Source organism: Symsagittifera roscoffensis, chromosome 7, assembly GCF_963678635.1.
Source record: "Symsagittifera roscoffensis chromosome 7, txSymRosc1.1, whole genome shotgun sequence".
In the NCBI taxonomy this organism is placed as follows: Eukaryota; Metazoa; Xenacoelomorpha; order Acoela; family Convolutidae; genus Symsagittifera; species Symsagittifera roscoffensis.
In genome coordinates this window covers 18,942,224-18,966,594 of record NC_087068.1, presented here as the reverse complement: position 1 = coordinate 18,966,594, position 24,371 = coordinate 18,942,224, and the positions used below count along the sequence as shown (strand labels likewise).

Genomic DNA, 24,371 nt, shown 5'->3' with positions numbered 1-24,371 from the left:
ATAACTAAAGCCAAATTTCTTCGAATATCGATAGATTTAGACTCGTTAATTGACCAGACTACAGAAGCTGCTTTTCGACAAGAAGCGAATCAGCTGACATACAACTAGCTTAATACACTTGGGGTTAAGCATTCTTCTGGCAGTGAGAAATCCGCCTTTTAATGGGAAGCTTGCTACTTTATTCCCATAAAGATCCGTGTTTTATTGTTCCGACTTTCGATACGAAAGTGACGGAATATTTGTGCTCGGGGTGGGTTTTTTTTTCTTCAGACAAATTTCGACTTTTTAACTAGCCATTTTTGACGGAATTTTTTTATATCATTCGAAAGGTATTGTTGTCTTGAGCTCAAATTTGAAAAGATATTTTACCTGTGACCATTTTTTGTAAAGTTACGGGGGTTGAAAGATTGCCATTTTGGCCAATTTGGGACAATTAACTCGCGATATATTTCGCGCTATTAACGCGTAAGCGGAGAGTTAATCCCTCTTAGAAATTGTTCCAAATTGGCTGAAAGAAGCTTATTTGCCATAATTGATTTGTTACAAGGAGCGAATTCTATCCTTTTGTACTTTATATGGCGTGTGGGGGGCTGATTTTCATTAAAAAATTTCAAATTTTAGAAATTTTTTTTTTCATTTTGTTTTATTTCATTTAATTTTTTAAATGTTATTACTGCTCGATATACCTTAAAAGGCAGTCGGAACATTCAGGGCTTTGCCCTGATACGAGCAGTTTTGTTCCTTTTCGTTGCATGCGGCATGAAGTTAAATTTTTTTAGCCCAAGAATTACCAAAAAATGCATCTAAATACCTTGAAATCAAGATTTTCGGGAAAGTAGAATTCACCAAAAACTAAAAACTTCAACAATACGATCTTATTATATATTTTAGCTACGATCTTCACTTTTCTGATCGTAACTAAAAGCTATATTGAAAGAAAAATTAATATATTGAAATTTGCTGTGCATAAACTACAATATTGCAACCACGGTCATTTTGCAAGCAAGCAGTTTGATTAAAAAAAATGTAAGCATTCAAAAAGGATTGATTGTTTATGCCTATGAATCTATTTTCTTTGCTTCAAACTTTTACGAATTATTTGCTGAAAAAAAAAAAATTCAAACTATGTCATTGATGAATACTGGAAAAATCGTAAAGCTTATAATCAAATAACCCCACTATCGTGTAATGTATAATTGTACATTCTGCCTTTCGTATAAAAACTTCAAAAAACTTTAAAAATCGTGTAGCTTGAGATCAAAAAGCCATTTGGTTTACAGCAATTGGTCACGACTTTTCAGATTATATTGCGGCTGGGCTAGGTTGTATTCTTTACCAAAAAATTTCAAACTGCTGTCTTAAATCAAAATCTCATTAGAATTAACACTTTCAATCATAATCACTTTCATATCAATCAACACTTTTATAACAATCGACAAAAAATTTCAGATTGCTGTGACAAAAAAAAACCTTGTAACAATCAACACTGCCGATTTCGATGAAAAACTCCTGCTCGCAAAAATTTGCCAGTTCTGGGTTTTGTATAACATATAACTTGATGTAGAAATCTTATCTCTTGTATAATTTTATTTCTTATCAGGGGTTATCAGGGGTTTTCGTTTAAATTGTCGTACATCGTATAATAGTACGGAAAACAATTCAAACTAATTTTTTTAAATTTCTTACTGACTGCAACAAGAATCGTGATTTAATGGGCAAAAAATTTGATTGGTCAGAAATCGTAGAAAAAATAGAGCCATATATGCCTTCAAGCTAATTTTTAAGCTTTTAAAACGTTATGAAATCAACAAGCTTATTTCACAAAACCTACCGCAAAAAATCATAAAGTCCGAAAAGGAACGATTCAAACAATTTCTTCAGTGTTTTGAAAAAATTGATATCACATTTAACAATAATTTTTGGATTCATCAGCTGCTAAACTTTGATGTTCAGAGTTCATCAAATTATTTGGCTTCTTCGAATTAAAGAGCATGGCACCACAAAAATTAAATTGAAAAAAAGTATCATGAAATAGAAGTTACAAATTCATTATTTTCTTCCAATTAAACCTGCAGTCAGAACAACTGTACTGTATTTAAAGTTGTTAGAAAAAATTTTCCAGAACAACTGGAAAAATTTTCAAAAATTATTATGGATTACACAAATCTATTTGAAAAACAATTAAAAAAAAACTTTTAAAAAAACAGAAAAAGAATCAACCCATAAACACGCATTAAAAATGATGTGATCAAGACCTATTTTGGAAAATACTTGTGATAATTGCCGGGCAGCTTTACATGAAAACAATCACAGATATTCCATTTTTTTGCTAATTTCTCACGCATGCAAATATGGACGAGAAAAAAAATGTTTGCCTGACAGAAGAAAAGACAAAAAACATTTTTTTTTAAATGCTTTCAAATTTGGGGAGCTCAGAATAAGCGATAAAAACATCAATTGATAAAAACAGTTCTCAAGAAACAGTTTAGTTTGGAAAATCTAATGTACTTAGCCGGTAAAATTAGAAGCTAAACAATTAAGCAGACAAAAAAACTTAAATGTCGGTTATGAACACAAATTTTGATTTTTTTAAGACTATTCACATCCCTGCATAAAAGCTGAGCTGTAGATTCAGTGACCTGGTTCCTTCTCAGCGACAAAATTTTTTTTCAGTTCTGCGTATTTCAACTTTGATCAACTTAGTCATCAAAAGTTTTGATCAAGAGTTTTGGTTTAATTTTGACCTAAATTTATCCCTTATCCATGCTAATCTATGCTATCTAGCAGTTGCGCAAGAAAATTATTAGAGATACTCTACGTTTTTTACTTTCAACGCATGCAAAAACGAATGATAAAAAGCATTTCATCCAAAAAACAAAAAATATATATTTTTATTAAGAACTTTGAAGACTCAGAATCAGCGATAGAAAGGTTAAAAAAACTAGAAACATCTCTCAACAGACAAAGTAGTTTGAATGAATTTCTTATGGCATTCAGCCGGCAGATTTTTAACCCTAACACTTAACCACAAAAAATTTTAAATGTGAAAGCTTCGAACATTTTAATCTGACCGCATCCTTAGAAATAGTCTTTCAATTCGCTTAGATATTCGAGATCAGTTCGTAACAAAAACAAAATTCGTCCGTATCAAGGCGAAGCCTTGGATGTTCCGACTGCCCTTAAATTTCTATGGAGTAGCATTTGCTTTAGAAAATTTAATGAAACGTTCAAAAAAAATCAAAATTTAGTTTTTTTTTCAGTTTTTTTCCGCAAAAATCGTCCCCCAGACGCTATGTAAAGTGCAAAGTAATACATTTGAAATAGAGCAAACTACTAAATAGATCAAAAAGCATGCTTCAATTCAATTTGGAACGATTTCTTAGTCGGATTACTAGCGTTAATAGCACCAAATATATCGCGCCTTACAAATTCTGTCTAAAATTGCCAGTTAAAAAGTCGAAAATTGTCTCGAAAAAAAAAACAACCCCGAGCACAAACGTTCCGTCACTTTCTTCGAAGGTCGGAACAAAAATTTAACTGAATGTTAAAGGCTTCTACCATAATACAACTCCACCAGCTGTGAACGTATTTATTAATCTGATAAAACGACAAGCAGCTTTCGTCTGGCAAATTGAAGAGTCTCACCAAGAGTACGAATAACAGCTTTGACGAAGACAAGCTGACCATTTTTATCAGCTTTTTAAAAAATATATATGAATTCAAATTATTCGATATTTTAGGAAATTGGCATTAGTTATGTAGTCTATCTATCACAGTTCTAGAATGCTATGGATCTTAGTCGAAATAAATAAGAGCTCTAAAGATTAGGAAGCACCTATTTAGCTTGAAAGTTAATAAGTTAATAAAGTTAGGCTGAATTAATTATCTAGAGATTATTAAAGTGCAGTGTGGAAACAAGCAAATTAAATCCAACTAATCGAAGACGTTTTTTTTTAGTTGATAAAAACATGTTTGCTTTGAACGAACTTTATATTGCATTATCATCATGGACATTTATAATTTTGGTGTTGTTGTGCTTGTAAGGTAGCAGATCAGGGGCCGGTCTAAAATTTTCTTGTGGGGAGGGGGAAATTTTTTTGAAGAAATAACTCGCTGGTCTTTTTAGGTTCGCTAAATTCAAATATTTCCGATCTTTTTTGAAGCATGAAAATACCCTTTTCAGTCAAAACTATCTTCGGCGAAAGATCCAGTTTTGAGTTGCAAATCTAATGTTGTTTTTGGATTTTTTAAAAGGTTGATAAAATTGTAGCTTGCACCTGACACGTATACTTTTGAAAAAAAAAACTTTGGCCAGCCAAAAATAAAGAAGTAATATAATACCAAGGAGAGGCGCTTTAGTTGTGGAAGGGTTCGATTTCCTAAATCCACCCCTGTAAATAGCTAGTATTGCTCTAGAGAAACGAACGATTCATACACTTAATTGGATTTTCAAAAACTTTAGACAGTTGAATGGTCTTCAGAGATGAATGGAGAAATATAGTACCCTTCCGCCGCCAAAGGGATCAAAGTTCGCCTTTTTGAGACAATTTTGACAAAAATGGATTATTTGAATGTCAATGATTATTTAAATCTAGAGGTTAGAGCATCAGTATGACACGCCCATGTAATACAATTAGTGCGCCCATTTAATGGTACAGTACAGTATAGTATACACTAGTCACTATGTATAATATAGTCTTTTCCCAGCCGAGATTGTGAGCTACTTACTTGATATTTTGTTCTCTACCTCTTGAACAGAACACAAAAAGGGTTAAAAATAACAAACCATTCCTCTTAACCTCACTTGACCTTTCTCAGAGCTGCCTTTTGCTTTGCAAGAGGTACTGCAATTTCTGGTCACCAAAATCTTAAGCTCTCGATTATTTTTTTTGTAATCACAGTTTTTTGGAAATTTTGCAGCAATGCGACTTAATGAGTTGACTACAGATTGCAAAAGAAGGCCCCTAAAACAAAACTTATCACTTGATTGCAGTTAATAAGAGTAGAATGCAGAATTAAACAGAGTTTAGTCGTAACGTCGTAACACGACTTCTCGCAACAAAAGACAACTTGCAAAACAGACAACTCGTATAAAAAAATAATTTAGACAACTCATTTAAAACCCCATTAATAAAACCCGTAATACCCCCACTTAATACTTACTGAATGGCGGTCAATTTTATACTTAGTTCAAAACAATTATTGCAGATAAATATGAGAATTTTTGGTTCCTTTGATATTAACAATTGAGCCTACAATTGAGACGCTAAAAATATTCTTTCGGAGTTTATACGAGCGTGGGGTGTTTTTTTTCAGTCATTTCGTCAATTTTTTTCACCAAAAAAAAAACTTTTTAACTGGCCTTAAAGTGCTGTCGAAACATTCAGGGCCACCCGCTTATATACGAGCAGTCTTGTTTTCTTTTACAACGCAGCTCTCATCAGCAATACCATGGAGCGTTTCCAACTGATCCAACTACTAAAACCTTCAGAAATTTAAACTGATTTAAAGAAGCAACAATTTCAGCTTTGAAAACAGAATTCCCCCAAATCTCTGTGGAATGGTGCTTCTTTTTTTGCGTAAGCCAAAAACTAAAAAAATTGAATTACTTTATAGCACTGGCTTTCAGTCCTGAGTGCGACTTGAACCTTGCACTAGAAGCTCTATACGCCACAACACTCTGAGAATGAGCAAAAATAGCACAACTTTTTCAAAAAAAAAAAACGGGTAGCAAAATATCTACGTGGATTTCTACAAAAAAAATCAAGATTTTAAACCAGCTATAGGAAATCACTTTACAGAAGAGATAAATGAAAACGAAAAAAAGTAATTCGGTCAAAGGATGGCATGGAGTTTTTCGATTAGGAATGGGTTATGCTCAGCCACGGTATTAAAACTCATTCACCAAGTAAGGAAAGTGCAAAATCCAACAAAGTCAAAATCAATTATCTAATTCTGCAGCTGGAAGCTCTTTCATTTAACTTTGATCTGTAAAATTCCTTTATACCAAAAACAATTTGACTTGACGCCTCAAAGGCTTTGGTATGTTACCGTTAGTTTGTTTCACATTTAGATTAAAAATATATAACTTTCCTTTGAGTTTTATACGAGCTGTTTCTTTTAATTAGCTGTCTTTCTCTTAACCTGAGAATTGTCTTCTTTTGCGAGTTGTCTATTCTGCAAATTGTCTCGACACAGGGAGTAGTATCTTCTACATTAGTCCATCTGGCGTATTCTGGACCGACAATACACGAGTAACTTCAAAGTTCTGTTGGATCCCCTTACTGGCTGAGAGTTATTGCAAGGAGGCCTACTTTTGCAATCCAGCAGTACGTATTGCCCTTTTTCGTGCGGACAAACAATCTTCAAAAAATAGTAAATTTCTACCTTTCCAGTACGCTTGAGTAGCCTTCGCACTGACAGCTTCTCCCGCGCCGCCTTCTGAGTTCTCTCCTCCACTCTCTCCGTCTTTAGGTCCCGATGAATCACTATTTCCATCTGTTTTCTTCGTGAACACTCCTGGGTACTCTTCGCTCAATTTAATGGCACCCAGGTAGGATGGGAATTTCACTGACGACATGCTGCTCTTGTAGCGTGAAATTTCGCACGGTTTAATGCACGTTTCAGGTCCACACGCTTCACCGTCTTCAATTTTGTTCAGTCGGCCAATTGCACAGTCTTTGTATTTTGCAGGCGAGCACACAATTTGACTCTTGGGTTTGGTGCTTAGAACTGAAAAAAGAAAAAAGATTGTTTTCAAAAGTTTAAAAATATAGCTTTTTAATGAAAAACTTTTTTTGCATGCCGATATATTAATTTTACTAAATTATTTTTGACTGAGCAGGAAGGGTCTTTTGCTTTCAATTATTCCAAAAGAACTAATATATTTTGTGCACATTTTTGGATTTTAAGAATTGTTTTGAAACCCAGACCATTTAGTGTGAAATGTTGGGTTAACTTCAAGCACAAAGCACACCCTATGAATTCTAGTAAGATCACGAGCAATTTTCAGCTATCAGTCCGTTCTGTCCCGATAATTTGAATTAGCACTGCATGGTAATGAGCAAGCGCTTTACCATCTTTACCAGGAATCAGCATCGAACTTTTAGCGCAAACAGTGATTGGGTCTTTTTGGTTGTACCGAAAAATGAATATTACAAAATCGGATCGATATTACTACGGAACACAAGGCTGATATCCAGAGCCTTGAATCCCGGAAAACATACAAGGGAGAAGTAAACGTCTATTCAGAAGAACGCATTTGGACTCATGTTTGTGAAACTTAAATGAAAAAAAAAACGGTGAAAAGTAGAGAAAATTTAACCACAGTAATTTAACGTTTTGCATTGAGACAAAACACTTTTAGAATTAGATATTTTGTATGTTTTCAAATTTTCATATCATTTGAACTATTTGATTGGAAATTTTACAAAGATGAAAATAGACAGTGGGAAACGGTAAAAAAGAGCCTTATATTCAAGTACACTAACTGATGGTAGTCGTGTGTCTATTATTTGATGTTGCAATTTTGAAAACAAAGTGAAGAGCAAATAACCTATTTTTCCAAACAAAAGCTAATTTTTTTAGGACAGAAAGTCTCAAGGTCACCTAACAATTCAAACTTGCATGCAGATGGCTCTTTTTTTGCAGATTGCTGTCTTAATTGATTCTGTCTTTTCAACTTTTTTTACTACCTGGCATGAACGGGAGTCTGCAGTCGCACTCGTCCACGATGTGTTCTGTCTCACATTCTATCCTGCAGGCGGGGTCACTGTACTTGGTGAAGTTGATAGTCTTCTCGAATGTCTTCACACACTCACCCCAAGGTTTAGTCAAGTATGTCACCTGCGGGCACACAAAAAACTATCATGAAAATGCTTGTTAAAAATCAACAAAATATTAAAATAGCCATTTTGAACGATATTTCTTAAGAAACCAGCGACACTTTTAAGTATAAAACCCAATGATGAGCTAAAATGATCACCTTTTGCTAGCACAGAAGTGTGTTATGTAAAAGATCAAGACTAGCTGCCAACAATATAAGAAAACAACTTTCAAGAATATTGCATAAGAAATCACATTTCCAAAACACGACCCCCAAAACATACCAATCGGACCGCGGAAAACAATTCCAAAAAACACAAAAAAATCATTATACTTCAAATTTGAATCGAGTAATAAGTTTTAAACTGAATATTCAGTAATGCTCATAACAAATAATCATTCATAAATTAAAGATGACTGTTAGCTCCTTAGAATTTAATTATCCACCCCGATATAAGTCATTCTCTGAGTAGACTAATTATCTTCTCTTTCTCATCGTACACAACCCTGAGACGTCAGAACAAAAAATATCATCAAACGATTTCATATCTTTTGCAGAATTTTACTTTGAATAAATTTGGGTGCGATTGTAATTTATAGGAAAAGAATAGAGTTAAAATAATAAATATATCATCAAGATCAAATGATGAGAAGTTATTACGACAACAGGTAGAGGAGAGAGCGCACCTGTTCTTTTTGGAGCACCACAAATGTCTGCAGTCCGGGTGCGATTCCCACTCCCAGCTGGTGGACCAGTGGGGGCACATCCGGGTCATGGATCTCCAATTTGAACCCAGTCTCCAGAGAAGTCTCTAAAAAGAATTTAAAAAAGCAATTTGATATTGCGGTTCACTCAGAATTATTTATATTTTTAGACACACAGGCGAAGCAGAGCCAAAAAACATAGCAAGTCAAACCAGCCGACAAAAAATGAGACCATTCGGCAAATGAGTTTGAGTTGGAATGAAATAGAAATCAAGTCAAACTCAAAAAAATGACAAATTTAAGCCAAAAAAAATTCAGGAACTTTTCCTGAAAAACCACACGACTAAATAAGCGTTTTCAATTCGTAACTTAAATCATTGACACTTAAAAAATATAGCCAACTGATAATTGAACAAATGTCAAAAAACTCAGGAAACCGAAATAAAAAAATCGCTCTTTTCCATCCATTTTGCAACTTCGAAGTTCTAAAAATCGATTAATATTACGTTATTCTACGAATTCATCACGTTAATATTCTGCGAATTTAAGAATCTTTAATGGATGAGATTTTTTCATAAAACTAACCCAATAAAAAAACTGTTTCAATAGCCATTTTTATATTCTGCTGGCAGTTTTGATGTCTATTTTAGGAACTTTTTCAATTCTGCTACAGGAGAGCGTAACTTACCTTCGATTCAGAAAATGAGTTTGAATTAATCTCAAAAAATTCCAATCAAACGGCGAAAAATTAATGCAAAGCGTGATCAAAGTTCAAGACTTTTCTTAGAAAAAGTCAGTAAACTAAACTATTTTTGTCACTTCTTTGATCAGCACTTAAAAACATAACCAAAAGAAATTTGAATGTATTTCGCTTTTGAAAAGTTTCCAACATTGAATTTCGAAGAAGAAATTACATCAATTTGAGGCTCTCACATTTTGAAAGTCATTTTGGTTGAAATATCTGCTCCAGAGGCAATATCTTAAAATCAATGACTTTGAAAATCAATACGAGTTGAAAATGAATTGACAAATCCAAAAAAAATTAAAAATTTTCAGAAAAATTTTCTGAAAAAGGTAAAAATATATACAAAAAATTCAAAAGTCAATTTCCTGCACCATTGAAAACAATAGTAATTTCATAGAAAAAAATGTAAGAAAAAACAAGGACTTCAAAAAAATCTGACTGTCTGCAGAAAACAAGCAGACACAGAGCAAACAGAGAGACGGTAATCTGAAAAAGCAAACATTTCAGTCAGCAAAAATGCCCCGGCGGAAATCAAACTCAAGACCTTTGTCGGCTCAACTATTGGTGTTAACCCAAGGCTAAATATGTCGAAACAGTTCTTTTGATTTTTCACGCAAACTCAGGTACCACAAAAAATCTGAAAAACCGGTTTGAAACCGGTGTCGAGAAAAACCGGTTTGAAATTTTTAGTTTTTCGTCTAACTTTGACCGAATAAAGTAAATATAATTAGTTAAATTCGTAATTTAGGCTTGAAAAACTTAATTTTTCTAAATGCAAACTAATTTTGAAAAGTTTATTTGGCACTTCACTAGCAATAAAAGTTTGTAAAATATTGTGCAAAATAGAAAAAATTTGATGATCTTAATAATGAAAACTTAATAATCTGAAGAACTTTTTATAGTTTAAGGAATATGGTGGGAACTTGCACAGCAACCGGCTATCCTTATTCAAATTTTGCATAAATTTGAACCGTAGTTTGAAATTTATGCGGTATGTTTCTCCAGAAGTAGTCATAAGAACATCATTTTGCAATTATTGCATTGACTAATAACATAAAGGTTCAAAGTCGATCGGAATTTCCCTTGCGAATTGTCTCTCACCGAAGCTTTCGATCTGAGGAGGGAGATACTCGTCCTCTTCCGTGACCAGTAGCATCTTGAGTCCATTGCCAGCCCCTCCCTTGAACACCTTCTTGAACTGGTACGACTTAGTCTCTTCGTCCCAGGTCGCGTTGGAGTTGTACTGGTAGCACAGACCCATCTCTGTCAAAACCTAAAACACATAATATTACCATAGAGTACAAGACTTAACAACCTTAACAAACCATAATTGTAACACCAAAAAAACTGGTTTGGTGGCCGGCATGTAAAGCCCGCGTTTTATTAAGCCCATATCTTTTCAGCATACTGCATTTAATTTAACGTCACGGTATTTAACCCCAATTCAATTAGAATTCTTTCATTAATTTATTTCATTCTAAATTACATTATTGTAGGTTTCAATTATGATAAGTAAATTGAGGCCAGAATAGCGAACCTTTTTTATTCCGACTTTTCGAAGAAAGTGAGGAATATATATGCACGGTGTGCTTTTTCTTTGCAGATCAATTTTCAAAAAAAATGTTCTCTCGGTGGATCGATCCTTGGGTCTTCGTGAGCCCCACCGAAATCACACACTACTATATTAACCTGACATGAAACTAGCTAAAGTGCTCGCTTTACACTTTGATGCTTAATTGTAACGCGCATTATTTAAACTTGGCGAATTATCCCGCACTACAAATCGTTCCAAATTGAGAGTGCGGCCTGTAAGTAGTCGTATTCAAAACTCGTCAGTTAGTAGACAAATGCTAAATTAACAATCAGAATGAAGACAAAAAAGTAAATACAGTAAAAATTATTTATTTCGTACGTTTGCTTCTTTGTCTCGATGCTGATTGGTTAAAATAGTCAATTTCCTCGTACTGACGAATATGATTCAGCGATTGTTTTTTTTCTGCTACGTAACGTTCTAAATTTTGTTGAGACAAGCTAATTGGTCTTATTGATTCCATCAATTTTTCATAATTGAACACTTAAAAATGGACAGTATTAGCCTACAACTCGTAATTACAAAAATTCGCTTTTTGAGTTAGAGAACAGTTAATGTGCAGTCGGAACATTCAGGGCTTTGCCATGATATGAGCAGTCTCTTTTAATACTGTTGATACAATTGTGATCGCAATATTCATTCTGCATTACTTTATTCAAAATGAAAAATTGAGAAATTTCTGATCAAATTGAGCTCGTTCTCTTATTTCATGTTGGAAACCTCATCCTACTTAACATCACAACACAGTGAAGTTAGTAAAAAACATAACAAGACTTCTCGTGTCAGGGCAAAGCCTTGAATTTTCCGACTGCCTTTTAGGGTCTATAGAGTAGTGTTTGCATTAGAAAAATTGATGAAAATTTCAAAAAACGAAAAAACTCAAACAAAATTCTTTTAATTTTTTAAATATCTTCCCAGACGCTATGTTTAGTACAAAAAGATATACTTCGCAAGCACTAGCGAGAACTCAACAAAAACGCAGCTTTATAAAGTGAAATAAAATAATGAACATAATGGAATTAGTAAAATTGTGCAACGTATCGGAATAAGAATAATAATAATAATAATAACAAAGGATTTAGGAATATTATCCAAGGGTTCGCATAAAGTACGTTTAACAATCGGAAAAATCTAGCCACAAATAAAGCAGACAACAATTTTTCAACGCTACAGCTCGTGATTATAGTAAAAACGATTATACATAAACGAGCCATTTAGAAGCGAGTTAGGTCGGAAAAAAGTAGAGTCATACTAATGCACTACGCTCGCTAGCTCGCAGCACTAAAAATACCAAACTGCATGCCTGATTTCAATTTCGAACGATTTTCAAGACGGATTAAATTTCCGCTAACGCGTTAATAGCACGAAATATATCGCGCGTTAATTGTCCCAAATCAGCTATCTTTAAATCCCCATAACATTACAAAAAACAATTACAGATGGAATATTTTTTAAATTTGATTTCAGGACAACAGCGCCTTTCGAATGATATCAAAAGATTGAAAAATTTCTAATTAAAAATTCAAAATTTGTCTGGAAACCACCCCGTGCACAAATATTCCTGCAAGTCGGAACAATTCTACAAAACTTCCACGGGACATAATCAGGAAAAAAAATAAGAATCGTTTTTGAGTGAAAGCGTCAGACCAACAGTAGCAGTCGCCATTGCAATTTAAACACTTACAGATGATACATTAAGGCGGCAAGTATTAAATGGTTTTAACCAAGATAATAACCACTAAGTTTCAATAGTACCAATATTGTAGTGATTTCAGGAAGTTAAATTATGAGCAGGTATATAAACTGAAAAACTAGATCGACAAATATATATTCTTTACCCGCACCGAAGGCTTGTGGATCTAATCGATTATATTTGTCATTTTAATGACAGTATTTAAAGAATTGCAAAATAATCTATTATAATTCATTAAAAGTGGATTATAATCTTAATATTTTTGATGTCCATATAATCCATTACAGTCAATTATAAATGATTATAATGGCCTTTTTGAGAGTTTATTGATGAAATTTACAATTTTATTTAAAATGTATCTAATTTTTTATTTAGTGCAGTTGCTACATATTACGTTTCATAATTTCTTACGCTTCACATTTTACAAAGACTTTACATACTTAAATTGGTTCCACCTTTTCAACTCTCAATTCATGACAGTTTGATATTTTACTTAGTTTTTTTTAAAACCAAAATTGTCATTCTCTCAACCCCTTACCCACTTTCAAGTAATGGGGAAGGTTAATGGTTGACGTGGCGGAGTGTAATGGTTTGAAGCGAGAGGCGGGTTACAGGTCAAACTCCACACATCTTTTACCACGCCTCCCCCCTCAACCAGTGGTTGGATGAGTTACGTTTTTTGCTTTTGATAACAGTTGAAAGACATAGTAAAGAATTTCTTGCACAATTCGAATATTCAAATTTAGTTCTAAAAAGAAAATGAATCACGATCAATTGTATTAGATTATGATGAACTTTTATTTCAAAAATAATGGATTATAATGAATATTTTTGACGAAGATAACCAATTTAATCGCCAAAAACAATGGATTACAGAGAGGTGAAATTGCGTTTCGGACTTTTTGCGATACAAAAACCAAAAAGTATAAGATAACGTCTCAAACAAAAAAAATGAAAACCTTGAATTATTTCTGTTGAAAAATCGTCAACGAAAAATCCCAAAAAATTTTTTTTGGAAATACCATAGGAATCAATAACCTAAAATACAAAAACGATTTGACTACAATAAAAAAAATTTGGTTATAAAACAAGATCTAGAAATTCCTAAATTAACTCAAAAAATGTTGCTTAAAATCTTGCAACCAGAAAACTTGAAAATCTTACGGTGAGAATTGGGGATAAGAAAGGCCCAATCCATTATTAACTATAATTTAAGATCAAAATAAAAGAAAAAATGAAAAATGCAACTTCAAAAAATGCAAAAGTTTGAAGCATTTGTCGTGATAAAAACTTCAGAAAAGCTGAAACAAAATCTCAACATTTCATCCAGAAAAAATCAAACAGTCACAACAAAATTGCAAAACGGCAAACTTTAGAAAATAATACAAACATGAAAATACTACGCAATGCCATCGACTTCAATCGATTTCAAGTGAAACTGTTATAACTAAAAACACACTAAATCAATTGAAACTATAACTAGTTCCACGTTCCGCGCTCTTGTAGAATAAAAGATAAGACAAAAAACTTGCTTTCAAAAAAATTTAAAAATTAGTGCAAATAAATTCTTTTCCAACATCAAGTTTTGGCGTCTATGAAAATATGGAAACCATGAACTACATTGAAACAATTGACCAGGAAGAAAAAAGTAATTATAAAATCTTCCGAAAAAGTTACTGAATTAAACACCCGGCAAGTCAGCCGAAAAAATTGTGACAAAATCATTAAAGCCGACGAAAAAAAATTATCGCAAGGGTAATACTTGATTATAATGGATAATAAATGATTTTTTCGAAATCATCAATTATGTCAATATAATCGATTTTGTGGTCTGAATTTTACATTTGTAATGGATTTTACTGGGTTATTTTTGTCTCAAAAGCAATTATAATCGATATAATCCATGGGCGTTCGGTGCAGGTAGCCAATTAATTGGCTGATAGCCAGATGTTTTTCAAGTTCATATTGAATTCGGGAACATCCTAGCAATTTAGAGGCATTATTTTGAATCATGGTCCGAGTGCATTTCCAATTCACAAATCTAAGTTTGATCTCAGATCTAAGTTTGATCTCAAATCTAAGTTTGATAAAGTCAGTTCTGGTTAAATTCTTTGAGCAATTCGCAGCGCATATGTTTTCTCGCTTATTTTTTTAAAAAGTTTTTTAAATCTAATTAATTAAATTTAAACCTATTAATTAAATGTAAAAGTTTAATTTAAATTTAATATAAATTTAATATTTCAGCTGTTCAATTTAAATTTATTTTTAATAAAATTTCGTAATTTAATAATTAAATTTAATATTGATCTAACTTAATTAATTAATTTAATTTATTCAAATTAAATTAATTTATTAAAATTTATATTTTTTTATTTTCGTTTTTTTTTATTTCATTTTTTTACGGGCAACATGGCGGTATTTTTTTTTCAATTTAGGTTCGATCTAATTTTTATGATCGCTAATAAATAGGGGTTAATATTTGGGGTGGTACTGTCGGAAATAGAGTTATCAAAAGCTCAGCTTTCATTGATAGCGTTCAGTTATCATGACTATCGCAACTTTTTGATCCAGTAACACAAACAAAGTCTGTTTAATGTTCAAGTCTCACTCGTCAAAGCATAGTTTTTGATACTTTGACGTTTTTTTAACTGTGCGTATATCATTTAAAAAGTTTATCTGAGGCCAACTTTACAGAAAAAAAAATCACTCAATTTTTATTAGTTAAATTTATAAGGGACATTTTTCAATCTGTTGGTCAAAGATATGAACATATGGCGTAAAAAAGATATCGCTTGGCAGAGTTTTAACAGCAAGGGCAGAGTCCGTTCCATGAAAACTAGTCGACCTGAAATTTCAGAGCAAGCGGATCAAATACGAAAAATAAAGACGAACAGGTCAAATAAACAATTACATACAAATATTTCAGACCACGATTAAATTTACAGGAAAACGGATTTCAGATTTTTAAAAAGACCGTTGAATATCAAAAACAAATGGTATATTCTGATAGGCACTTCTTTCATTAATTGAATCTTTGAACTTCGCACAATTTAATATCATCAAATACAGTGCTGATTTAAATTATCCGAACAAAACGAACATAACTTCAATTTTCAAACGCGTTTTTCTCAAATTGGGTTCAGATTAGACAAAAAGTGAAGAGGACAAAAGTTGCTTAGAATTTCACCAGAATTAATATGGTGCCATTTTTTCTCCGAAATTCTCAACAAAAATTTTACCCCAAAAATGGGTCAATTTGGCTTTTTTCAATTAATCAAGAATTACGCTGAAACTACTTTGTTAATTATATGAAAATTATATCTCAGGAAGCCTCTTACGCAGCTCAACAAAGTTTAAGAGGGGTTAAATCTCCAAAAATTTGTGCAAATTGTTTAAAATTTATTTTTAAACAGAGATTCTGAGTTTTATATAGTAAAAATCACAGTTATTGACTATCAAGTAAACATTTTTTCATTTATACTGGTTTTTGGAGATTTAACCCCTCTTAAACTTTGTTGAGCTGCGTAAGAGGCTTCCTGTGATATAATTTTTATATCAATTAACAAAGTATTTTCAGCGTAATTCTTGATTAATTGAAAAAAGCCAAAATGACCCATTTTTGGGTTAAAATTTTTGTTGAGAATTTCGGAGAAAAAATGGTGAAATTCTAAGCAACTTTTGTCCTCTTCACTTTTTGTCTAATCTTAACCCAATTTGAGAAAAACGCGTTTGAAAATTCAAGTTTTGTTCGTTTTGTCCGGATAATTTAAATCAGCACTGTATAGGAAGTGAGTCTGACTTTCGTTCTAAATGCTCGGTTTTATTCAAGCTGAATTGCTTTGAACCGCATGATCTTTATTCAATGCGCAAAAAAAATTGAACAAATTTTCGAAAAAATGAATTTGAAAATTTTGCTAACATTTCTTTAAAACGCGCCCATGGTAAAATGTTCAGCCCTGCTTTTAGAAAGAATTAGCATACTTGAAATAAAATTAAACTCTTAGCCATCAGAGCTATATTTCGTTTGCAGATGATCCCCTGGGGAATCAAAGCAATTACCTTTGGGGAAGAAAAGAGTTTAATTGAGCACACGCCCATTTGATTCAAATTCAGTTAGGCCATTACCACTTCCATTCAAAGGGCAATCGAATTTGACTGAAATTCAATTAAGTACCCCTGTAATTTATGCGCAATGATCTTACTCAACTTCTCGAAAAATTAGCTCAACCAATTTAAGTTGAAAATGAAAGTGATCGAATTTGATAACGGTTGGAATACAATAGAAACGGTTCAGCCTGGTTCAAGTCCCGTTATGACTTGAGTTGAGGTAATTATTTGAATTGACAACAAAAATGTGTGACGTCAAAAAATGAAATGGTTGGAGTTTTCACGGAAAAGATTATGAGGCGCCATAGATGTATCCCTTTTGAAATATATATGTGGATCGATTGTGAGCCTTTTATTGAACTTAGTTGAAAAATGACACAAAGAACACTAAATATAGTATTTTGTGATTTGAAATGTGCCCCAGTGTCTGTTAAAAACTATACGGTGTTGGATCTAAAAAAGTTTTGAGTATTTTTCGTTTTCATCACTTGAACGGATCTCAAAATGCGCAAAGCGAAACCAAGTTCAAATGTTAAAAACTTGTGAAATAGTTTCGCCCAAATACTGACTGACTTTGGGTTCGGGGGTCTTTTTATACGACCCAAACGAGAAAAAAACTACTCCGCAATATCTGTACTTAGTTTTTATTAATTTCAGTTAATCAAATTCACGTATAACTACGCAAAATTTTTGAAATTGAAACACACCAAACTTGGGGGGAACAGCAGAAAATACGAGAGCAGAAATGCCCTTGGAAACACTTACTGGTTTGAAGTCCATATATGAACAGGTCAGGTCCCTCCACTTGCACGCCTTCAACATGTCCTTCATCTTGTGACCAGCCCTCATCTGGAACTCCTCCAGACTGAAGTCACGTGTCCTGTCAGCATCCGACAGAGAAGCCAACTTCTGTCGCAGCACCTTCGTCTGAGCAACAACATATATTAAACAAGGATAGCCGGTTGCTATGAAAGTAGCACAGAATATTCTGACCATATTCATAAATACTACAAATAAAAGCTCTTCAAATTATTGAGTGCTTCAAATTAGTGTTGATTTTTGTACGTACTATCATGAGAAAACAGTAAACATGGGTAAATAGTTAGTAAATTAGGTATAATCGACAACAATTGTCTTCGAAAAAGAAAAACAAATAAAAAATGGAAATAAAAAGTTTCAAAAAAAACAATTTCAAATTTTTTCTTTTTTTTGCACAATATTTTTTTGAGTTTTCTTTTTTAAAGCTTTCAAAGCTAGTTTAGTTTCAGTTTGGAAAAAGCAAGTTTTTTTTACCCTAAATGACCAATTTAAGAAGATATCACTTTATTTGGTCGAAATTAGACAAATGAAAACAACCGGTTTTTGTCGACACTGGGATTTTTTTTAGAATTTTTTTTAAATGTCGTTCGAATCACGACTGAAAGGGCTTTAATATGATACATCACTCAACCCAATCCAATAATTAATTATGGCACCTGATTTTGATTGGAAAAAAAGAAAAATCAAAAACACACCCAAATGAAAAAATCCTCCCCATTTTCAATGGCCGGAACAACAAGGACAGCCGGTCGCTACGCAAGCAGCACAGAAGGTTTCGACCACATTCTAAAAAATTCTTCGAATTAGTGTCTTTTCTTGTTCGCCGCGTATAGATAAAAAACACAAACGTGTAGAAATTCAGTAAACGTGCAGAAATTAAGGCTAAAATTGTCTTCAAAAAGGAAATAATCAAAAAAGAAAAAAAAAATTTTAAAAAAACTTTCTAAAATTTCCCCGTTTTTTTGCACTAAAATTTTCAACTTTTTTGAAATCATTTTTGTTTGCCAGAGAAGCGCTAAATAAAGCTCCCAAAACTCGTTTTCCTTAAAGTCGGAACAATGGTCGGAACAACAAAGAATTCCGGTTGCTGAGCAAGAATCACCGAAGCGCAGCATACTATAAGTCAAAAAATCTATACAAAAAAAAGACAAATTTGTAGAAAAGACGAATTTTCATTTTTCTTTTCATTCATTTTTTGACTGAATTTACTGCGAATTATTTACTGATAAATTTGCTGCTAATTATTTACTGCCAATTATTTACTGAATTTACTGCCAGAAAACTACAAAAATAAATACTTTAAGAAAGGACAAAAAAATTCGAATTTTTAAATTTTTATTTTTATTTGCTTCCAATTATTTTCTAGTAAGGATTGACTAGATTGAAAATAACTGTTAATATAACGTTAAATTGTAAATTAACGTTAAATTTGAATTACGATGTCAGTCAATTTCACTTAAAATCATCAAATTTCGTCTTATTTCAGTGAATTAGGCTTCAGTGAATTGTTACCTGTGGGTTGTCATCACTGAAAAGGTCCTCTTTGAGGGCCATGTTGTCATCTATGACGTCATACATCTTGCCCGCATTGTAGAGGTCACTGGGGGTGAATGCAGACAGTCTGATTGGGTTCAAGTTGCAGATTGTGATGGCAGGGAAGTCTACAACACAACACAAATAGATAACGACTATATAAGTTCTTCCAAAAAAGTCCTTTCCCATTATAGCCCCCACACTTCTTGGCAAAAAAAGTACCCCACCTTAATAGCACGCAACCCCAACTTTAATGTAGAGGGGCTATAGTTTCCTGTTACTAGGCCGGAGAACTTTAACGGGAAAAAGATACAAACCGAAAGCACACAATTTTACTCTTTTTGCGGTTACTAATATCTCGTGCTCACTCACTCAACTATTTCAAATGGCTTTAATTAATATAAACTTTGATTATTTACGGTAAAACACCTTTGCTTACTGCAGGGATAAAGACATTAGGTATGTTTGGGGGGAAACTATTATATTTTGCCCTTAGTTTGGGGGAAACTAAGGGCAAAGTGCAAGTGTTTGGAACCCATTTGAGATTCGGAATCATTGCACGAGCATTATCATGACTAAAAAAAGGAAAATAAAATTTCCAAATTATTACACAATTTTGCTATACAATCAGTCAGTGGTTTTTGACAATGTGCTAATACAAGTGCTTTACAAAGCAAATAAATTTTCAGTTTTATAGAACAGCTTTAAAAAGGTTCCCATATAAAAGTCTTCGAAAGTGCAGAGGGAAACCCTGAAAGAAAGACAGAAAGAAAAAAAAAGAAATAAAGAAAGAAAGAAATGAAGAAAGAAAGAAAGAAAGAAAGAAAGAAAGAACGGAAGAGAGAGAAATACTGGATTGTCTGGATTGTCTACTCACCTAAGGCCTGTGACTCTTCGTCTAGCTGTGTAATATGTTGGTAGGAGTAGTAGAACTGCACCTTCTTCACACTCACACTGATGAAGTAGACCCAGAACAGGGCGAACACCAGGGTCCACAACACCCGCTTGATGGTGATACGCGCACCCGGCAGCACCACGTATCTACACACAACAAACAATATACAATATTAGTAAAATAGTGAGTCTCCTCAGCTACTTCCCCCTTTGGCACCTTGTAATGAATCGCCACCGCTATAAATAACTAATTCCATGGTTAAGCATATGTGAATTTTGTACCTAGTAACAAATCTCCCGACTGCCTTTTAAGGTTTATGAAGCAGTAATAACATTAAAAAATTAAATGTAATAATAAAAAATGAATTTTTTTTATAATTTGAAATTTATGAAAATCATCCCCCCACACGCCATATAAAGTACAAAAGGATAGGTTTCGCTCCTTGGAACAAATCAATTATGGCAAATAAGCTTCGTTCAACCAATTTGGAACGATTTATAAGACGGATTAAATCTCCGGGTACGCGTTAATAGCGCGAATTATATCGCGCGTTAATTGTCCCAAATTGGCCAAAATGGCCATCTTTAAACCCCCATAACTTTACAAAAAATGATCACAGGTGAGATATCTTTTCAAATTTGAGCTCAGGACAACAATACTTTTTGAATGATATAAAAAAATTCTGTCAAAAATGGCTAGTTAAAAAGTCGAAATTTGTCTGAAGAAAAAAAACCCACCCCAAGCACAAATATTCCGTTACTTTCGTACCAAAAGTGGGAACAATTACGAAGTGATATGTTTTGTAGGAGTAAATAAAGAAAATAACGTGAAATTTAGACCAAATAGCTTTCCTCAATTATGTTAGAATGATTTTTTTTCGGATTGAATGGCCGCTCACGCATAAAAGCTAAATCGCTCGCTGACTCTCAGATAATGACAGCTTTAGAACCTACAAAACTTTGCCAATAATGATCGCAGATGAATTGTGGTTTTTTAATTTTGAATTTCAGAGCCTTGATATCTTAGAGATGGTTCAATATTCCGACACAAATTACTAAAAAAAAGTCGAAATTTGTTTTAAAAAATCAAAAAAGCACAAATAGTTGTTCACTTTTGTTGAAAGTCGGCGTCATTAAACATGCACAACTTATAGACACCTTCTGAAATAGATGTTGAATAAAATTAAACGCATATTTCAAGCTGAACTTTGCAAACAAGCGAAGAAATGGCAAAAAATAGCTCTTAAAGGTCAAAAATTGAAAAACTGAAAGCATTTAACTTCAAAGAGTAAAAAAGGTAATCGGTTGTTGTGTAAATAGCACAGAAAGTTCTATCCACATGAAAAAAAAGCTATTGAAAAATCGGTTTCTCTTTTTTTAAACTGCCTCGGTTTTTGTTCTTGTTGAGATGAGAGGGTCAAAACGAAAGCGCATATATCAGGCATATTCGATAATAGTAATTAGGGCATATTCGACGACAGTTAACTCCAAAAATCTAATAAAAAAAGATGTTTAGAAAAACATGAAGTCTACTAAAAAGATTATAGGTGCTTTTGAGCCATTTCATTATTTGAGCGCATAGAAACTTGGACAACTTCGCCACGCTCAAATAAGCAGCACTTCAGTGAGTAGAGCAAATGAATCAGCGCAAAAAAAAACGTCTATCAACTTGATCCAGTGCCAATTTTCACATCAAGAAAAATTAACGATAGAATATAAGTTAGTTGTATTTCCACTTTAAACCTCAAAGCGTCGATATCTTCGAAATTCAATTTTTCGCGAACAGTTAGAGTACACAACATTTCGAAACGTATTAAGTTCTCTAAATATCGAGGCAGTGCAATGTTTACAACAGTTGCCTATCCACGGAGATGATTATCGGAGGCTCGCAACACTTGCGATGCTGAAATACTAAAAAAAAAGACAAAAAGTAGAAAAAAATGAAGCGTATTGCGTACCTTTATTTCAAACAATCTGCAAAAACAATTCTGCAAAAACAAGTACATTACAACAGCAAAAAACTTCAGACTGAAATCAAATTGGCTGCAATGCATTAAATTACTACAAAAACTATTGACGAACCGTTGGAAAAAATTCCAAATCGGCTCCTTTTCCAGTTCCCCCCTTCAAATTCAATTTTTGAAAGCTCATTTAACGTTGTTGTCATAATGCAATAAAATCTGGCGTGGTGAACAAATCGACAACTGTGAACAAATTTGTTCTTCATACTTTACTGCGTAACATCACGCACTTAGCCGTAATAACAGGTAAAACAAACATAAAACTCGGTGTTTTGAAAAAGGGGAAACTGGAAAATAAATCCCAAATCTTCTGTTTTCTATATGTTCATCGATGAAGACGAACAAAAGAATATCATTGGAAACAAAATTACCCGCAAACGAAACCGATTTAAAAAGACTTTTAAAAAATGAAGACAAGAAATTGTAATTATAATTCGAAAAACAAACAACAGAAGATGATCATTGTATAATAGGTTCGAAGACTATAGAAAACGCATTATGTGCATTAAGGAAACCAACTGAAATCGACATTTCCAAACAAAAATCATCTAGAAAAATTCAGAAAAAAAAGAAACGAACATTTTGAAAAAGGTTGTTCCCAATTTGCTAAGCCTGCAGGCTTGGTTAATGTCATTCTATCAAAAAAACGCGGTTTTCGTTTTAACACAGGGGCGAAACAGAGCTTCGCATAACTTGCGATATGAAAAAAACAGTACTGCAAGCTAGCAGACAGGAAGAGAAAAGAGAGACACTAAGTCCAAAGAAAACGTAGAAGTTTTCGAAGACACCGAATTTTCAAAAAATTAAAAATGTTGTCTGGAATGCTTTTCAATCTGCGGGAAAAACGTCCGAAAACACATTGGACGGCGTTTAATGAAAATTCAAGAACACTTTTGAGCAAAAAAAGAGTTGTTGTCCAAGAAAACTTTGAACTACAATTCTATTCTGAGATTTTCAATTTTTTTGCAATCCGGAAAAAAGCATACAAATTATGGTTCCTTCGAATGGCTCAAAACAAAATTAGTAAACCAACAAAACATAAGTTCAAATCATCAAGAACAAAAAAGTTTTTCGGCGAAAATTTTTTTTAACACAGAGGCGAAGCAGCGCTTCGCAAACACTTGCGAGAATACGACCAAAAAGCAGCTCTATCAAGTGTCATAAGAAAATGTAGAAATAAGCATCGAATTTGCAAAAAACTCGAGTCTCAGCGAAAACTGTGATTAGCAAAAATCTGCGATCTAGCAAATTTGAGTCTCACGCACTAACCATTCAGCCACGGATGCTTAAAATCCCCAAAAACTAGCCACCAGTAACGCAGCTGCTTATGCTAATAATATGCCAAATCGATGCAGCAAAAGTAGCACCAAATACAAAAAGATGAAACTTTGCAGGTAATAAAAAGCACATCATAAAACCACATCATGTATAAATTATGCATTTCAAAAAATTGCGGGATATATTGAGTTTCTGAAATCGAAAATTTCTGAAATCGATATTTTATGATTGTTATGTTGTTGGAAACAAATAGCTTTCTTCGGTTTCAATCATTTTGTATAGCCAATTCGATGCAGCAAATATTGTTGCTTTAAGTCGCAACAATATTTGCGACTTAGTCGCAACAAAATTTGCGAATTAGGTTGGAAAAAACAGAAACTTCGTACTATAACACTTTGCTTCGCAATTGTAGAAAGGAAATATATGAAGTCAAGGCTAGTAGAATTACAAATTGCAGGAGTAAATGAAAAGATAAAAAGCAACTACAATGAAAAATGCAAGCGCAAAAAATTACTAAGATGCGGCAACTAAGAGAAATGCCAGTTGGAAAAAAACAGAGGTCAAATTCGGACCCCCAAGCGTATTGATAGCCTCCGTACTAAGTGTGCCGAAGACGCTTAAAAATTTAAGTAGAAATTAATCAAACTTAAAAAATCAGTCATTGACGAAAAAATCATCGGAAATTGGTACAAAAAAGGTAGCTCAAAACCTCATGAGCTCAAATATTTGCACTAAAAGTTTAAAAATAAAACAGCCGACTGGTCAATTAACCGCCAAAAAAATTTCGAATGAAATTACCACAAAAAAATGTTCAGCAAAATAAATTCAGGTTTATTCTGAGCTTTCGAACAAATTTTAATATACCTAAAGCAATTCTACTAGCAACAAATCAAAAAATTCAAAATACTTTAAAAAGACGACACCCAATAAATCTATGAAATACCGAACGTTTTGATAACAAACGAACAAGGCATACTGTTTACTAGTATAGCAGTATAATCATGAAATCTGTTATATCTGTTAAAAAGAAGTGATAGATGTGATAGAAGTGAAAGTGATTCAATGATTGTTTTGGACAGTTTATTTACCAGGAAAAAAAGTGTAAGTTCCAAATTTATAACCAGGATAGCTAGTTGATGTGCATGGAGCACAGAATGTTCC

General features: G+C 33.1%; 1 protein-coding gene across 3 annotated transcripts in view; it reads right to left on the bottom strand.

The window, feature by feature from the left end:
* LOC134851811 (acid-sensing ion channel 2-like) overlaps positions 1–24,371 on the bottom strand; it is an 89,631-nt gene that overhangs the window by 3,075 nt on the left and 62,185 nt on the right. For 2 of the 3 annotated variants that reach the window (XM_063868061.1, XM_063868059.1), the window contains exons 2-9: positions 19,895–20,058; positions 18,997–19,145; positions 17,431–17,592; positions 10,376–10,547; positions 8,512–8,636; positions 7,695–7,845; positions 6,388–6,732; positions 4,729–4,749 (exon numbers count right to left, since the gene is read on the bottom strand). In XM_063868061.1, coding sequence (XP_063724131.1) covers positions 4,729–4,749; positions 6,388–6,732; positions 7,695–7,845; positions 8,512–8,636; positions 10,376–10,547; positions 17,431–17,592; positions 18,997–19,145; positions 19,895–20,058 — 1,289 coding nt within the window. The remainder of the gene's footprint in view (positions 1–4,728; positions 4,750–6,387; positions 6,733–7,694; positions 7,846–8,511; positions 8,637–10,375; positions 10,548–17,430; positions 17,593–18,996; positions 19,146–19,894; positions 20,059–24,371) is intronic. The other variant, XM_063868060.1, reaches the window with a different exon arrangement.